General features: G+C 51.2%; 1 protein-coding gene across 2 annotated transcripts in view; it reads right to left on the bottom strand.

Moving 5' to 3' along the window:
* The window catches only part of LOC308676717 (disks large homolog 4), a gene marked incomplete at both ends in the record, with an annotated part of 88,492 nt that overhangs the window by 14,727 nt on the left and 55,797 nt on the right, over positions 1-17,968 (bottom strand). For both annotated transcript variants that reach the window (XM_081342713.1, XM_081342714.1), the window contains 5 exons: positions 695-831; positions 2,068-2,237; positions 3,596-3,720; positions 4,414-4,464; positions 4,699-4,752. In XM_081342713.1, coding sequence (XP_081198839.1) covers positions 695-831; positions 2,068-2,237; positions 3,596-3,720; positions 4,414-4,464; positions 4,699-4,752 — 537 coding nt within the window. The remainder of the gene's footprint in view (positions 1-694; positions 832-2,067; positions 2,238-3,595; positions 3,721-4,413; positions 4,465-4,698; positions 4,753-17,968) is intronic.

The raw sequence follows: 17,968 nt of genomic DNA, 5'->3' as shown, positions 1-17,968 counted from the left end.
GGTAAAAGTTAAATTGGGTTGAATTGAATTGTTGAGTTGGGTAAGGTTAAATTAAGTTGAGTAGTGCAGAAGAGTTAGGTTGGGTTGGATTTGATGAACTTCAATTGAGTTAGGATGAGTTGAGTTGGATTGGGTAAGGTTACATTGGGTTGAGTTGAATTGAGTTGGGTTGGGTAAGCTTAAATTAGGTTGAGTTGAATGGAGTTGGGTTGAGTAAGGTTAAATTGGTTTGAGTTGAATTGAATTGGGTTGGGTAAGGTTAATTTAGGTTGAGTTGAATTGAATTGGGTTGGGCAAGGTTAATTTAGGTTGAGTTGAATTGAGTTGTTGGGAAAGGTTAAATTAGGTTGAGTTGAACTGAGTTGGGTTGAGTAAGGTTAAATTAAGCTGATGTCAAGTTTCCGATGTCAGCAGCGTTGACAGCTGAGTTGAGTCATTAGGCTGAGTTGGGTTGGGTTGGGTTAAATTAACTTGAATTTAGTTGGGTTGAGTTGAGTAAACTGAACTGAACTGAAGATATCTGAAGCATTATGGCTGATTTGGCCAGATCTATCATCCCTTGTTAATCTGGACTGAAATTATCTATTCCTTTTGGCTATCTCTAGATTTAACTTTGGGGGAATTCTTGTAAGACCGTTCCCCCACCCGGGTTCTTGGGCAGCCCACAAACAGTCCCACCCAGCCCAGGCCTTACCGCCAGGATTTTGTCCCCGATCTGCAGCCGCCCGTCCTTGTGGGCTGCTCCGCCCTCAATGATTTTGGTGACGTAGATGCTGTTGTCCCCCGGAATGTGCTGGTTGCCCACACCGCCCGCAATGCTGAAGCCCAGCCCTGTGGAAAAAGTCCAGAGGAGAAAGTTTGTGATAGAGAAGGGTGGAGAGCAGGGTGCACGTAAGGTGAAAACATCTGGAGGAAACATTTTCTTAGGGCTGAATTCTTTTTAACACAGGTCCACCACCTATGGTCCACAGCCCGGTACCGGGTCCACAACAGGCCACGGGAACACCTAGCGAGCTCCACCCCACTCGCGGGAGTGCTTTTAACCATTTTAAGAAGATCCCATACAATCTCTAATATCATCTAGCCCAGAATTTCCCAAACTTTCTGGCTTGACAGCCCAGCAGGGAAATATGCGTGCACGCAGCCCTGCACGTTCATGGGCAAACGGGAGCACGCAGGACACCGGCGCTAGTGCGCGTGTGCCCCCGCAAGTGGGCTGCGCGTACCCATGGCACATGAGCTACCGCCTGTGTGCATGCGCAAATGGGCCACATGCCCCCCACGGCACAGGCACGTACATGCAAATGGGCCGCAAGCGCCTGCGTGACACTGGCGGCGATGCTAGCGTTCCCACGCGTGTGCAAATGGTGCTACCGTGAGTGGGTGGGGCTCGCCAGCTATTCCTGGGGCCAGTGGCCAACCTGGGTACTAGTCCAACCCCCAGCCCATGTCAGCATCTACTGCGTGACATGAGCATCTGGATAACTTGAAGGCCTCCAGCAATTAGAACTGACATTCCATACTAAAAGACAGCATGGATGCAACAGCCCTTCTCCCTCATTTGTGCCCAGCACGTGGCCTTTAAAGATACACTGTGCCTGCCACTGGAGGTTCCATTAGCTGTGCTAGGGCTGACAGGATGGTGGGGGTGGAGAAGATCTTTTTTTCCCTCTATGAAGGGTCCCTGTTCAGAAGCAGAACCAGACACGAATTCTCCACTTAGGGCAGTACTTGTCACCTTTGGCGACTTGACGATGGGTGGACTTCAGCTCCCAGAATTCCCTGGCGCTAATACATCCCTTTTGCTAGGTACACCCATTGTGGCCTGCATACTCCCTTGCAATCCCTTTCTCTGCAATCTCTCCACCCTAGGGGGATAGGAGAAAAAAAAAAGAAAGGCATGGCTGGCTATGGAATTCTGGGAGTTGAAGTCCACCCATTTTAAAGCTGCTGAAGTTGAGAAAGACTGGTTTGGGGTAACGTGGCTTCACCCAAGAGTCCTAAAGAGGGGGAACATGAGCTCCCCCAGGTCTGTGGGAAGTCCTGGGGGGGGCTGAGGGTGGTTACCTTTAGGACCTTTGATCAGCTTGATCTCGATCACCTTCTCTGCCAGCGGTTTCCGGCGCATGACGTAGAGCCGCACGATGGAGCCGGCCTCCTTCAACGCTTCCACTGCCGTGCTGTGGGTCACCTCCCGTACGTCCACATCGTTCACAAAAAGAATGCTGTCGTTCACTCTGTTCCGGGGGAGAAATCATAAAAAAAAATAAATCAGAATTGTAATTCCCCCCGGGAGTCATTTGGTTGACTCGGGCAGCTGGAGAACTGGAATGCACGAATAAAATAGATTACAGGCAGTCCTCGACTTATGAGCACGCGCTTAGTGACCATTTGAAAAAAAAAGGACTTACGACTGCTTTACACACTTACGACTATTGCAGCATCCCCTGTGGTCACGTTGTCAAAATTCGGACGCTTGGCAACTGACTCGCATTTATGACGGTCGCAGCGTCCCAGGGGCGGGTCACGTGATCCCCTTTTGTGACCTCCTGACATGCAAAGTCAATGGAGAAGCTGGATTCGCTTAACAACCGTGTTGCTAATTGAACAACTGCAGTGACTCACTTAATAACACTGGCAAAAAAGGTCGTAAAATCGGGCAAAATTCACTTAACAGAATAGAATAGAATAGAATAGAATAGAATAGAATAGAATAGAATAGAATAGAATAGAATAGAATAGAATAGAATAGAATAGAATAGAGGATGGAATTGGAATTGGAATTGGAATTGGAATAGAATAGAATAGAATAGAATAGAATAGAATAGAATAGAATAGAATAAGAAATGGAAAGAATAGAATAGAATAGAATAGAATAATAAGAGAATAATAAAAAATAGAATAGAGAGGAACAGAACAGAACAGAATAGAATAGGGCTCAATTGTGTTCACAAGTCAAGGACTCCCTGAAATAAATTTTAAAAGGGGGGAAGAGATGGACCATGGAAGCTGGGTTTTTGGGGATGGGGGGGGCGGACAGAACTGATGTCCTCTTGGTCCCCTTCTTCAGATCTGGCTCCATTTACGGCAAAGAGATCAAAGGAACAAAAGGGATTGTGCGAGATTTGAGATAAATTAAGCTAGGATGAAGCTTGGATCATAGTTTTGGGGCCACCATCTTGACTTTTTTGACTTCTTGGGGGGGGGGAACAGATAAAGACCCCTGCTCAGTCTCTCCCTATTTTGACCCGCTCCCTTGCAAAGGATCAGATGAAAGCCTTCGGCCATATTGTTTGGGATGAAGGGAATATCCGGGTAGCTTTTATCAGAATTTCTGTCTTGCTTTTCAAGCCTCGCAGGTGACAACTTTAGCCAGTCTTGGGGGTGGGGGGGGGCAGGGGGTGGGAAGCAGCTCAGCAGGGCTAGGGATGGTGAGTCCTGGGATGGGACACCACCAGGAGAGCCAGGTTTCTAGGTGGATCTAAAAACCGAGCCAAGCAAGAAGGCAAAGCCATCTCTACACGGCCTCTTCAGAGAACGCAGCGCTGGAAGGATTCTTCCACCCACCCCCCGCCACCCCACGCCCGACGTTCACCTTAATCTGCCATCTTGAGCGGCCGCCCCTCCAGGGATGATTTTGGTGATGAAGATGCTGGGGTCGTCGCCAACGTGTGGATTGTCGGTGCCCCCGGCAATGCTGAACCCCAGCCCGGAGTTGCCCTGCGAGAGAGTAAGGTCTAAGTACAAACTTCAACTCCCAGAATTCCCCAGCCAGGAAGGCATCCTTAAGTCCTGCAGACTTCAACTCCCATAATTGAGATTGAGATTGAGATTTATTAAATTTATATGCCGCCCTTCTCCCCAAGGACTCAGGGCGGCTCACAACAATAAAAAATTAAAAAACATAAAGTACAAAATTTAAAAAAGAATTAAACAATGGATGTAATAAATGACAATTTAACCCAGCCAGAAAGGCATCCTTAAGTCCTGAGGACTTCAGCTCCCAGAATTCCCCAGCCAGGAAGGCATCTTTAAGTCCTGCAGACTTCAACTCCCAGAATTCCCCAGCCAGGAAGGCATCTTTAAGTCCTGCGGACTTCAACTCCCAGAATTCCCCAGTCAGGAAGGCATCCTTGAGTCCTGCAGACTTCAACTCCCAGAATTCCCCAGCCAGCATACTCATTGTGGCCCTGATTACTCTCTTATAATCCCTTCCTCTCCAATCTCTCTGCTTTAAGGGATAGGTGAAAAAAAAACCAGGCATGGCTGGCTGGGGAATTCTGGGAGCTGAAGTCCACCCGTCTTAAAGTTGCAAAGTTGAGAAACATACGTAAATGACTTCTTTGTCCCCTTGATTTCGCACGCACGCACGCACGCACACACACACACACACACACAAACACACACACTTACCCTCTCTAGTGTAATCTCTTCATATTCCATCTCGCCTTCGGTTCCATTTACCTGCCGGGAAAAAAGAAGGATGCGCAGTGAGAGGTTTGATGGAGGCGGGTTGGTTTGCTGCCCCAAGAGGGAAAAACTTCTGGAAGACCTTCGGGATTCGGGCGGTGGGGGTGGGGGGGTGGGGAGAGAGGCGGAAGTGGCCAGCGAGGGGGGGTGTCATGCGAGGGCGGGGTGGGGGGGGGCTGGCCAGAGGACCTGGGGGAGGCGTCGAAGTGGACCTCTGCGGAAACTCACATAAGCTGGTGCTTCTAAAGTGTCGGTGTTGACAATGACGGGTGGAGAATTGGCCTGGAGACAGACAAAGAGAGAGAGAGGGGGGGGGGAAAGAGGAGGGGGCGAAATTATAGGACTGCACAGCCTGGAGGCCACGTCTCCTGATAATCTCTTTCTTGCAAGGGTCTTCAGCAGATCTGGATCTGCAAGGGCCGGGGACCCCACCCCTGGATGCTTTTTCCACCCACCCACCCCTCGTGCATGCAGCCTGGACAACCCCCTTCCCCCCCCCCGCCTCCCCCAGCCTGACCCCCCCCAAAAAACCTCAAATCTGCATTCTCCCTTCCATCCATGCAGCCCCTTCGCAGGGCCATTTTATGCTGGAGCCCAAAACGCCGTGCAATGCAAACAGGGATCTCCATATGAAAATAAAATAAAAATAAAAATAATAAAATAAAATAAAATAAAATAATAAAATAAAATAATAAAATGAAATGAAATGAAATGAAATAAAATAATAAAATAAAATAAAAAATAAAAATAATAATAATAATAAAATAAAATAAAATAAAATAAACCAAATATTGCACAGTGGGTTGCCGAGTGCAGGGCGCAAAATGTGGCTACCCTGAGTAGCTGGTGGGGTCCCTGACTGACGGAGACGGGGCAAAGGGAGGGGAGGAGAGGGCCCAAGGGAACTCCACGCATATCTCTTGCGATGCCAAATTGGGACACCGGTAGGCATCGTACTGGCGGGGTAGCCACGGGGGTGGGGGTGCCAACCTGTTTGGCCTGGAATCCAAGAGGGCTGAAGTCCTGCTTGGCTCCCCACCCACTCACCTCTCTCTCCCCCCACTCCATTTTTCATGCTTTCCCTCTTTTTCTTCCACCTCCAGTGGCTGACAACAGTCTCCATGGCAACGCCATGACAACAGCATCTCCCTCTGGGGATGCAAATGAAGGGGACAGTCCTCAGGTGGGAGGGGCTGAACTATGTATTTGGGGAGGGGGGGCTATTTTATTGGAAAGAGGGAGGGAGCAACCCCAGTCTCCCCCCCCCAGGCCAAAATGACCCTCCCGTCCGTCTGTCACGGGGGCAAGGAAGGACGTCAGCCCAGCTTCCCAACCTGAACCCTCTTTGGGGGTGGTGGTGTTTGGACTACAGCACCCATCAGCCCCCGCCCGGGGTGGATGGACATTGGAGTCCAACGTCCCGTGGGCAGGGGAGGCTGGAGGGGTGTAGTGGAGGTCTGCGTCTGGAAATGCACATTTGAACTCCTCAGGGTGATGCCACAAACCACGGCTTCCTCGTTGGAGCGGCGACACGTCAACGAAGCCGTGATGTCATCAAGGCTTGTTCCCAGGGCAGGGATTATGGGTGGGGAATGGACAGTCTGGATTCATAGCCTAACCAAGGCCTAACCAAGAATTATTAAGGTAGCGGCAAAGAACGTCAGCCATTCCACGGAAGGCGGGGGGGGGGTGTATATATAAATTTATTTATTCAGCCTGATAAATTCAATATTTCCAGACAGCGTGGAAATTCTTTAAGTACTGTTGGTGTGAAAAATGGATTTTTTTTCACGTAAATTTCAATCTGCAACTCCCGATAATTCACCATTTTTTTCAGATTACTTTTAATCAAACCGTACAGCACCTAGAATAGCAACAGTTCTGTCTAGTGGTTAAGGCACCGGGCTAGAAACTAAGGAGCCGGTGAGCTCTAGTCCCGCATTAGGCATGAAACCCAGCTGGGTGACTTTGGGCCAATCAGAGGAGACGGTGAGTTCTAGTCCCGCCTTAGGCATGAAAGGCAGCTGGATGAATCTGAGCCAATCACCAGGAGACGGTGAGTTATAGTCCCGCCTTAAGCATGAAAGCCGCCTGGGTGACTTTGGGCCAATCACCAGGAGACGGTGAGTTCTAGTCCCGCCTTAGGCATGAAAGGCAGCTGGATGAATCTGAGCCAATCACCAGGAGACGGTGAGCTATAGTCCCGCCTTAAGCATGAAAACCGGCTGGGTGACTTTGAGCCAATCACCAGGAGACGGTGAGTTCTAGTCCCGCCTTAGGCATGAAACCCAGCTGGGTGACTTTGGGCCAATCACCAGGAGACGGTGAGTTCTAGTCCAGCCTTAGGCTTGAAAGGCAGCTGGATGAATCTGAGCCAATCACCAGGAGACGGTGAGCTATAGTCCCGCCTTAGGCATGAAACCCAGCTGGGAGACTTTGGGCCAATCACCAGGAGACGGTGAGTTCTAGTCCCGCCTTAGGCATGAAAGGCAGCTGGATGAATCTGAGCCAATCACCAGGAGACGGTGAGCTATAGTCCCGCCTTAAGCATGAAAACCGGCTGGGTGACTTTGAGCCAATCACCAGGAGACGGTGAGTTCTAGTCCCGCCTTAGGCATGAAACCCAGCTGGGTGACTTTGGGCCAATCACCAGGAGACGGTGAGTTCTAGTCCCGCCTTAGGCTTGAAAGGCAGCTGGATGAATCTGAGCCAATCACCAGGAGACGGTGAGCTATAGTCCCGCCTTAGGCATGAAACCCAGCTGGGAGACTTTGGGCCAATCACCAGGAGACGGTGAGTTCTAGTCCCGCCTGAGGCATGAAAGCTGGCTGGGCTTTCTTTCTCTCTCAGGCCAACCCACCTCACAGGGTTGTTGTTGAGGGGAAAATAGGAGGAAGAAAAAGCATTTGGCCTATTCGTTGCCTTGAATTACTTAGAAAGTAATAAAAGTGTGATTTAAAAAATCTAAAAATAAAGAAGTAAATAAAATAAAAGCTTTTTAACAACTGTTCTGTCAGGCACGCTACATATGAACGAGAGGCCTGCCTCTTTAATTATGATGATCATTATTAGGCCGCTCAGTACGAATTGGGACCCCCCCCAATCCCCCCAATATTCAGCCCCTATTTCCCCTCTACAAGGATCGGCAGGGCAGTTCCCAGGATGCCCAGCCAACAGAGCGCAAAGAATTCTGGGAATTGCAGTCTTTCTCCTAAGGGTGCGAGACTAGGAAAAAAAAACAACCCAATTTAGCAAAGGAACGCCCCCCCCTTCATCTTCCCACGTTTCCCTTTCCTTCCCCAGCGCGCCCCACCCCTCATTCCCAACCTGTCCTTCCCTATTAACAGAGTCCTTCTGGTGGGGTTCACTTTCGTCAGGGTGACTTCAGAGGTCATCTAGCCGAGCCCCCGGTTCAAGGGAGGACCCGCCAGCGTAGCAGCTTCGCCAGTTCAAGTGCCCCCCCCCACCCGCCAGGGAATTTTCCTCCTTTATACCCTCCCCCCCATTCCCCAGGTTAGAACCAGGCCTGGGTTCAACTCCTGCCTTCGGGGGCCAGAAAGGAGAAGCCCACCCACCCTTCTGGGTGAGGACAACATCAACCCTCATCCACCTTGTGGCTGGATGGGCCCGGAATCCCTGAAGAGCTCTGGAGAGGGACTTGGATTGTAGACCCCCCTCTGAACCTCTCAAAAACCCCAGCCCCTTTTAAACTGGACCCCCGAGGGGGGGGGCGGGTCTGACCAGGGCAGAGCAGAGGAGACCCTCCCCCTAAGCTCCCGTGTTTGGCCAGCCTGACTGCTTGGCCCATTTTAGCCTTAAGGGTTTGAGACCCCAGCCCCCCCTCCTCTTTTGGTCTCTGCCCCCAGGCCCCCACAAGGTACAACTGTTTCCCCCCCCCCCCCCACACACACACAGCAAGGAAGATGCCAGCCTGAGAGACAGCAGAGAAGGCAACTGCCTCAGTCCGACTACAGTTCCCAGTGTCCTCCGCCTCCTCTCATCTGACAAACCCTTGCAGTCTGGCTCTCCTGGACCTTCCCCTGTCCTCCCCCACCCCCACCCCCACCCCAAGCCTCTCTCTCTCTCTCTCTCTCTCTCTCTCTCTCTCTCTCTCTCTCACACACACACACACACACACACACACACACACACACACACACGGACCCCATCTGCGTCTCCCCACAAAGCCAAACCCTTCTCATTCTCCACCCTTCTCTTGTTTGAGAAACAGCAGACAGGACACAAATCCACACACCCACAACTGAACTAAAAGCAAAGCAGCCCCAGGTCAGAAATGGCATAGGGACTCCTGCCTGAGTAGGGGGCTGGACTAGATGACCTACAAGGTCCCTTCCAACTCTGCTATTCTATTCTATTCTATTCTATTCTATTCTATTCTATTCTATTCTATTCTATTCTATTCTATTCTATTCTATTCTATTCTATTCTATTCTATTCTTATTCTATTCTTCATTCCTATATTCTATTTTGTTCTGTTCTGTTTTCTATGTTCTATTCTATATGCCATTCTATATCCTATTCTATATTCTAATTCTATATTCTATTCTATTCCATTCCATTCCATTCCATTCTATTTTTCATTCCTATATTCTATTCTATTCTATTCTATTCTATTCTATTCTATTCTATTCTTCATTCCTCTATTCTATTCTATTCTATTCTATTCTATTCTATTCTATTCTATTCTATTCTATTCTATTCTATTCTATTCTATTCTTCATTCCTCTATTCTATTCTATTCTATTCTATTCTATTCTATTCTATTCTATTCTTCATTCCTCTATTCTATTCTATTCTATTCTATTCTATTCTATTCTATTCTATTCTATTCTATTCTATTCTATTCTATTCTATTCTATTCTATTCTTCTATTCTATTCTATTCTATTCTATGGATGGAAGACCACCAGGAAATGCCAGTAACCAAGGAGGGGCTATGCTGGGAACTTTAATATTATTTTTTTTAGAAATCCAGAAACAACAGAAAAATCCTCGCTCGAGGCAGCCAGCTTTTCAAACCTCCAACATGCCACCCCTTCCCAGTACCATGGGGGGGGGGGGAGAATGGAAGGAAGGGGGGATGAGGCGTTGAACCCCAACTGGTCCTGGAGAGCCGGAACAGGCACAGCCCCCACCTCCTGGGGTCTCTACTCTTCCCACTAAGAACGGAGACTGTGCCGTGGGCTGGTGCCAGGTTGGCATCTGTGAGTGGGTAGAGGCGTTGTGTAGGAGACGTTTTGTAGAAGCACAAGCAGGTGTGGCGGTGGGGGGGGCAAGGGATGATCTCGGTGGGGGGCTCTGGGGAAGGGGGTGCCGTGTGCGAAAGAGAACATGAGGGACGGCTGCGGGACCAAAGGGGATCTTCAAATCTGCTCATTGTGACAGGGACCCCAAATTGAGAAGACTGCGCTGATGTATCTGCACTCTGCACATGGAGCCTCTGCCTGGGCTGGCTGGGTGAAATTAGGAAGTCGCCAGGCCCATTAGGGGGAACGCTGTTGTCGTTTGTGCGACACTCCTGTGCGGCGTTACAAAACTAACAACCACGGTCCCCAACTGGGAGCCCTCCAGATTCACCCCGGCACTACAAAACGTGTTCTCCTAAGTCAGGGGTCTTCAAATGTGGCCCTTTTAGGACTTCTGGACTTCAACTCCCAGAATTCCTCAGCCAGCATGAGGGAACTATGACCCTTTGATGACTTGTGGACTTCAACTCCCAGAATTCCTCAGCCAGCATGAGGGAACTATGGCCCTTTTATGACTTGTGGACTTCAACTCCCAGAATTCCTCAGCCAGCGTGAGGGAACTATGACCCTTTGATGACTTGTGGACTTCAATTCCCAGAATTCCTCAGCCAGCGTGAGGGAGCTATGGCCCTTTTCTGACTTGTGGACTTAAATTCCCAGAATTCCTCAGCCAGCGTGAGGGAACTATGACCCTTTGATGACTTGTGGACTTCAATTCCCAGAATTCCTCAGCCAGCGTGAGGGAGCTATGGCCCTTTTCTGACTTGTGGACTTAAATTCCCAGAATTCCTCAGCCAGCGTGAGGGAACTATGACCCTTTGATGACTTGTGGACTTCAATTCCCAGAATTCCTCAGCCGGTGTGAGGGAGCTATGGCCCTTTTCTGACTTGTGGACTTCAACTCCCAGAATTCCTCAGCCAGCATGCCTGGCTGAGGAATTCTGGGAGTTGAAGTCTACAAGTCCTAAAATGGCCACGTTTGAACACCCCTGATTTAAATGATATCCATATGCAGATTCTCATGCAGATCATTAAACTAGCTTTGCAGATTCAGAGTAATATTCCAGTAGAACAAAACTAGAATATGACTATTTTCTATTTTTCTTTTTTTTAAAAAGGAACAAACTTTCCTTTTTTAAAAAAAATCCTTCCCTTTAGAAAATTAGAACATCAAAGAAAGGCGGGTGGAAACACATTTCCCTAAGATGTTTAACGATTTTGTTTAACAATTTTATTTTATTTTTTTAACTTTTTCCCCCCAATGTCTTTTGTTTAATTTTATTCTGTCTCTGCTGAATTTTTTTTCCCCGTTTGGATTTGAACCGTTTGAATAAAATCAAATGAAATTGTTAAACGTATTCCTGAGATGCTAGATTTTTACATGCAAGCATGTCAGGGTGACCAGCTGTTGAGACCATCCCTATCCAAAATCACAGGTGAGATTTTGGAAGTTTTTAAGAAGAGACTGGCCAGCCATTTATCTGAAATGGTTTCCTGCCTGAACAGGGGGCTGGACTAGAAGACCTCCAAGGTCCCTTCCAACTCTGTTATTCTATTCTATTCTATTCTATTATTATCTATATTCTATATTCTATTGTATATTCTATATTCTATTCTATTCTATCTATATTCTATTGTATATTGTATATTGTATATTCTATGTTCTATGTTCTATTCTATTCTATTCTATTCTATTCTATATTCTATTCTATCTATATTCTATATTCTATTGTATATTCTATATTCTATATTCTATATTCTATATTCTATGTTCTACATTCTATTCTATTCTATTCTATTCTATTCTCTATTCTATTCTATCTATATTCTATATTCTATGTTCTCTATTCTATTCTATTCTATTCTATATTCTATCTATATTCTATTGTATATTCTATTCTATTCTATTCTATTCTATTCTATTCTATTCTATTCTATTATTTTCTGTACTATTCTAATTATTCTGCTGGCAGCGAGCTCCTCATGCAAATGCTGACCTTTAGCATAAGAGATCAAGGCAACCCCATCCCTGTTTTTTTAATGCCGGTTTGAACCCAGAGCCAACCTCGGGTGTCCTATTAAATGTGGGCTTGTGGAAGTTGACACCCCTGAATTAATCTTCTAGTTGCAAACAATGATTCCTTCACCCCACCATCTTGACCCCACCTTCACTTTCTAGAAAGCCCCCTACCCACCCCCAAACCTGGCCAGGCGTGTCCCAATGGGGTTGCAAAGAAGAGAAGGCACTCTGCCCCCTGGTCACAGGCCCCGGGATAATTTCCCAGGATGGCGATCAAAACATGTTAGGGAAGAAAGAGAAGGCTGGGGCGCAGGTAAGGGACATGTGCTGGGGGAGGGGAGAGATGGCCACTCAATGCCCCCATCTTCCCCACCCGTGTTGGAGTTGGTGGACCTGTATTTTTTCTCCTCCACAGTGCCTTGATTAAAATATTGTTTTCTGCCGATTTGTCTGGTGTCAATCCCTGCTTATCTGGAGCACGGGAAAAACAAATCCTTTTCTCTCTTTCTGTCTCCTTCCTTCCTTCCTTTTTTCTTTCTGCCTCTTCTTCCTTCCTTCCTTCTTCCCTCTTTCTCTTCCTTCCTTTTTTCTTTCTGCCTCTTCTTCCTTCCTTCCTTCTTCCCTCTTTCTCTTCCTCCCTTCCTTTTTTCTTTCTGCCTCTTCTTCCATCTTTCCTTCTCTTTCTCTCTCTCTCCCTCCCTCCCTCCCTCCCTCCCTCCCTCCCTCTCTCTCCCTCCTTCCCTCCCCTGGGGACAGGACCCATTTTGGCACACACACAACCCACTTTCCCTTTCCAAAAGGAAAAGGCCTGGGGGGGGCACTAAATCTCCTGCCAGGAAGGGGGCAGCTCGAATTATCTGGAGCGGCTAATGAGGGTGCCTGGTTCTGGGTTGGAAACTCCAGGAGTTTTGTTTCAGCAATCACACACACACACAACACACACACAACACACAACACACAAACCTCTTTCTCCAAGAAAGCTGGATCCAGGTTTGTCAACCTCAGTGTGTTGAAGAGGGGTGGACTTCAATTCCCAGAAGTCCCCAGCCAACCATGCCTATTTCACCCCCCCCTCCTACCCTGTAAAGCAGAGAGATTGCAGAGGAAGGGATTATAAGAGAGTAAGCAGGGCCACGACAGTGCCGGGGAATTCTGGGAGTTGAAGTCCACCCCGCTTGAAGTCGCTGAGGTTGACAAACCTTGATCTAAAGAGTTGATTTCACAGCATCTCCATCTCTCTCTCTCTCTCTCCCCCTGAACTTCCAAAGACCCCTTCATCATCATCATCATCATCATCATCATCATCATCATCATCATCATCATCATCACAGGAACGGCCCCGTCAATCTGAAGCCGCATCTCGGCTGAAATCTCAGCTCCCGGGAAGGGGGGGAGGAGAAAAGGAAAAGCCCCCCCCTCACATCAAAACCATGGAGGGAGGGGGGATTTAGAAGTCATCTGGCAACACCTGAAGGCCTAGCAGCCCTTTGGGGCCGAGCCCCCCCACCCCAGCCTCGCCCCCCCCACAGCCTCTGCATTAATTCCCTCCCTCCACCCCCCCTTGCTCACCTTGCCAAGCAATGCAGCATTTTCTTTTTTAGCAGACGCGCACAAACAGCGGCAGCCCTTTTGCATCTCCCAAGCAACACCCTTCCTCACTCCCTCCTTCTTTTTTTTGACGGGGGGGGGAGGAAGCAGGGAAAGCGATTGAGAGGCAGGCGGGGGTGGGGTGGGGGAGAAACTGAGGCAGAGAGGCCCGCGCCGGGCTGCAGAGAGGGCAAAAGTGACACCCCTCCATCCTTTTAAAAAAAGGGGGGGGGAAAGGGGCAGGGTTTGGGACGAGAAGGAAAAAGTAAAAGGGGGGGGCTAAAAAATTGAATTATGCAACCGAGGGGTCTTCTCTCCTTACTCATTCCCCGCGCCGCCCCCGCGGCCCCCCCCCCGCGCAGGCCACTTTCTCTTTCTGGGGGGAAAAATGTCAAAAATGGGAAACCGTGCGTGCTGCCAGCCGCCCCCCTCCCCTCCCCTCCCCTCTCTCTCTCTCATTCATAATTCCAGTAGAAACTCGCTGACGCCATCAATTGTCTCGAAAGCTGACGCGCTCCACCGGCCCCAACACACAACAACAACAACAACAACAACAATCACAACAACAGACACAGAGACACGCGCGCCCGGCGCCCCAAGCGCTGTCAAACTACCCCCCTAACCCAAGTCCTATTATCCAGCCTGCAAATTTCATCTCTAAACCCCCCCACCCCCCACCCCCACCCGGACCCCTCCTCAAATTAAAATCGCCTGCTCCGGGACACGCAACCCCTCCCCCCCACTGCTGGGGGTGCGGGGCGTCTCTCGGAGGGGGAGGGGGGGTCTTCCTATTTCCCTCCCCCGTGCAAATAATGTACGTAGACCCCCCCCCCAAGGGTTTGCCACCGCGAACCCCTCCCCCCTCCAATCGGGTTTTCCTGGCGGCTGGGGGCGGGCAAGCCAATCACTTCTTCTCCGATGCAGTGTGTGTGGGGGGGGTTCCTTGGGGGGGGTCACTTGTTAGGGAGCCTGCGGAGAGGCTTGGAGTTTGGGGACCCCCCTGGCCGGATGGAAAGAAAAGTTTGTAAGCCCCCCCCCCCCGTCCCCGTATGGCGGTCCCACCTCTCCCCCCCCCCACGAACGGAGCTGTCCTGCCGGAGCTGCACCCCCCCCCCGACACACACAATTCCCTAAGAGATTGCACAATCTGCCCCTCCCCCCATTGCTCAAGTCACTCCCCCCCCCTCAGGCCTGAGCGAATCCAGCCCCCTCCCCCATCACCCTTTCCAAAATCTGCCCCTCCTCTGTCTTTTGCCCCCCCCCATGCACGCACCGGATCAGCCCCCAAATGTAACCCAGAGCCCCAAATATTTGCAGCCACCAGTCGGGAAGTATGGGCTTTGTAGTCCCGTGCAGCTGAAAAACCAGGCTCTGTGTGTGTGTGCGTGTGCGCCTGCCGAGATCCTCAAATCTGGGGAGACCCCCCCACACCCCCAAAACATCTCTGTTCTTTGTGCAGCCTCAAAAATAAAAAAAATAAAACCCACCCCGTCGTTTTAAAACCTGCCCCCTCAGCCGGCTTACAACCCCGCTCTCTTTGTCCCCCAAATTACGGACCCCTGCCCCCCCCATATCACTGCCCCCCCACCCACCCCCCAATACCGTTAGGAGATGCCGTTCTCTCTTCGCCTTCCGGACGTTGTTAAGAAAACGCCGTCCCATTTTCTTGGCATACCAGACGGAGACAAACATGATGTGGCACACAGTAAGGGAAGTGAGGGGGGGGGTGACGGACCGAGGCAGCCCCCCCCGCCCCCCCAGTTCTTTAGAAGCAGCTTCAAGATTCCCCAATGACTCCAAGCTTTGCTTTTCTGGACTGGGGGGGGGCTAGTTGGATTTGCGATGCCAAAGGGGGAGGGAGGGCAGCCCTGGGAAACTCCTGCTTTTTTGGGGGGTGGGGGGGTGGCAGGAGGCTAGATTGTGCCAACGTCTTGGGGGGGGTCAGCAAGGAAGGCGCTCTACCCCTCCCTCCCGCTCATCCTCAGGGGCAACCCCCTTCCTTCCTCTCCTGGTGTGTGTGTGGGGGGGGCAAACCGGCTCACGCCCCCAACGGGCTCCTGAAAAGATGGGGAACAGTAGCAGGTGTGGGGGGGGCATCAGGGAAGGGGAAAAAAAACCCCAGCCTGCCCCTCCCGTCCCAGAGAGAGAGGGAGAGAAAAATAAAGGGGGGGGGAGAGGAGCAATATCTAGGCCCGGAGGGGAAAAGGGGTCTCTCTCTGCTGCCACGGGGGAGCGTTTTCCTAGGCGCTCTGGACCCCCACCCACCCTTTTTTTCCTGCCTCCTCAACCCCCCCCCCCACCACCACCCCCAATCTGCCGGCACGCTCCTCCCCGTTGCCTTTTCGGAGCAGATGGAGGCCCAGATGGAAGAGGAGCCGAAGCCCCCCCCCCCACCTCCCCATGCCTGCTGGGGCCAAAGGAGCAGGAACGAGGGGAGCCAGCTCCTTTTGGGACGGGGGGGGCCTCGGGCAGAAAGCGAGGGTCTCTCTCTTCCGCCGCCCCCCCTCCACAACAACACCGGGCGTCCCGATGCCTCCCCTTCGCCTCCTCCACCTTTTCATTGGCAGGAGAGAAAGGGGAGGGGGCGTCTGAGCTTCCGGTGGGGGCAGAAAAGCTGGAACGGGGGCTCTGGGCCTTCGTGGGGGGGGGGTTTGCGGGAGAGGCGGGGAGGGGGCTAGGACGGAGGAGACCTGGCTTGGGGAGGGCTCTAAGTAGGAGGGGGGGTTCAAATCGGCCCCCCCTTTCCCCCCCCTGCCCGGAGGGCTGGGGAAAGGGAGAAGAAAGGAGGGGGGGAGGGGCTTCGCAGGTGGGCCACAGGTCCCGGGCCGAAGGGATGGAGCGCGGGGGGGGGACCCCCGCCCGAAACCCCTCCCCCTCCCTTACCTGCCCAGGAAAGACGGACGAGGAGGGCAGAAGAGTGGGTGGGGGGGCTCCGCGCCCAGGCAGGCTGGGGTGCGTCTCCCCTGGCATCCGAGCCCCGAGCCAGCCGGACCTGGAAGAGCCGGCGGTCCGAGGATGCCCTGCCGTGTGCCGCCTCGGCCACCAGGGGGCGCCCTTCCCCTGCCGCTGCAGCAGCCTGCTGCCAAGCCTCGGGGGGGGGGGGGGCTGCTGGCCCAACTTGCCTGCGTGGGCGGGGGATGGAGGAGGAGGAGGAGGAGGATGGGAGATGTGGTCCCTGGCAGGGGCCGGCCGAGGCCAATCAGAATAAATGGGGAAGGGGATTCGGGCTGCAGGCCTTGATCCTTTTTTTTTAATTATTATTTTTTAAATTCTCTTGCGATTCGACGGGAGGGGGCCTCAGTTTCATCCCCCCCCACCCCCAAACAATCCTCCTTCTCCCTTCCTCTCTCCACCCCCCCCCCACCCCACCTTCCCTGCCTTTGGTCCAGACCTCAGGGAATCAGGATTCGAACCAGGGATCGGGGAGCTAGTGGTAGCAAGCTTTCCCGATGCACACGTTCTAGGGAAAAGGCAGAAGCTTTGGGACTTTTTCCTGAAATAATTCCTTGGGATTTTTATCTCGCCCCCTCCCCACCCCAGACTAGCCCCTTTCTCTACCCCAGAATAGCCCCTACCCCAGAATAGCCCCCACCCCAAATTAGCCCTTACCCCAGACCAGCCCTTACCCTTTTTCCCTACCCCAGACTAGCCCCTAACCCAGTTTAGCCCTTACCCCAGATTAGCCCCTAGCCCAGTTTAGCCCCTACCCCATAGCCCTTACCCCTTTTCCCTACCCCAGACTAGCCCCTCCCCTCTAACCCAGATTAGCCCCTCCCCCTATAGGGGATCCACAGCGGATCCCTCCAGAGGTTAACCTCTCCGTTAGCAGCCCTGTCGGCCACAACAATAATCCCTTCCGCTGCGATCTCTCTCTCTGCTCCAGAGCGTGGGAGGCAGAAAACGGCCATGGCGGCTGGCTGGGGAATTCTGGGAGTCGAAGTCCGCCCATCGTAAAGTTGCCCAGGTTGAAAAACGCTGCCCTAAATTAACACCGACAACAAAAAACAGGGAACGCGCACGTTGACTCACAAGCACGCTAATTCCCGCCGCTCTGCTTGCGAAGGAAAACCTTCGCAAGGTACTTAAGCCCTGATTAACTGTCCTGACCTTTCAGCTGCGCAGGCCATCCAAATTAAATACATTTGCATCAGGACAGGCCCGGCTGTCCTGCTGTGGCCCTTCGTCACGTTGTCTGGGACGGAGCAGATGTGACGTCCGTGAAGAATGCACAGCTTTCTTTGGGCTTTCGCAGCCTCCATTTTGACTTTTTTGCCCTCCTGGGGGGACTCTCCTGTTCATAACCAAAGGCAGATTACAGTAGTCCTTAGCGGTTCCCGTTCCTAACTTCTATCTCTCTCCATGTTGGGAAAGTCCTCAGAGAGGTGTTATCAAGCGGGGAAGTAGCCTCGCATCCTGTACAGCAGCTGCAAGAGGCCTCAGCCTGAGATTGCCTTATTTCTTCATTTTATTTCTTTATTCAATTTATTAAATCAAGTTACCCACGCAGGCTAACTCTGGGCGGCTTACAATATAGCCGTAGCTGGCTGTGTCCAACACCTTACAAGGTATTCCTCGACTTACAACAATTCATTTAGTGTCCCTGGTTACGACGGCGCTGAAAAACC

This window comes from Vipera berus (assembly GCF_964194415.1).
Source record: "Vipera berus genome assembly, chromosome: W".
In the NCBI taxonomy this organism is placed as follows: Eukaryota; Metazoa; Chordata; class Lepidosauria; order Squamata; family Viperidae; genus Vipera; species Vipera berus.
The sequence above is the reverse complement of the archived record's forward strand: the minus strand, read 5'-3'. Positions and strand labels throughout refer to the sequence as shown.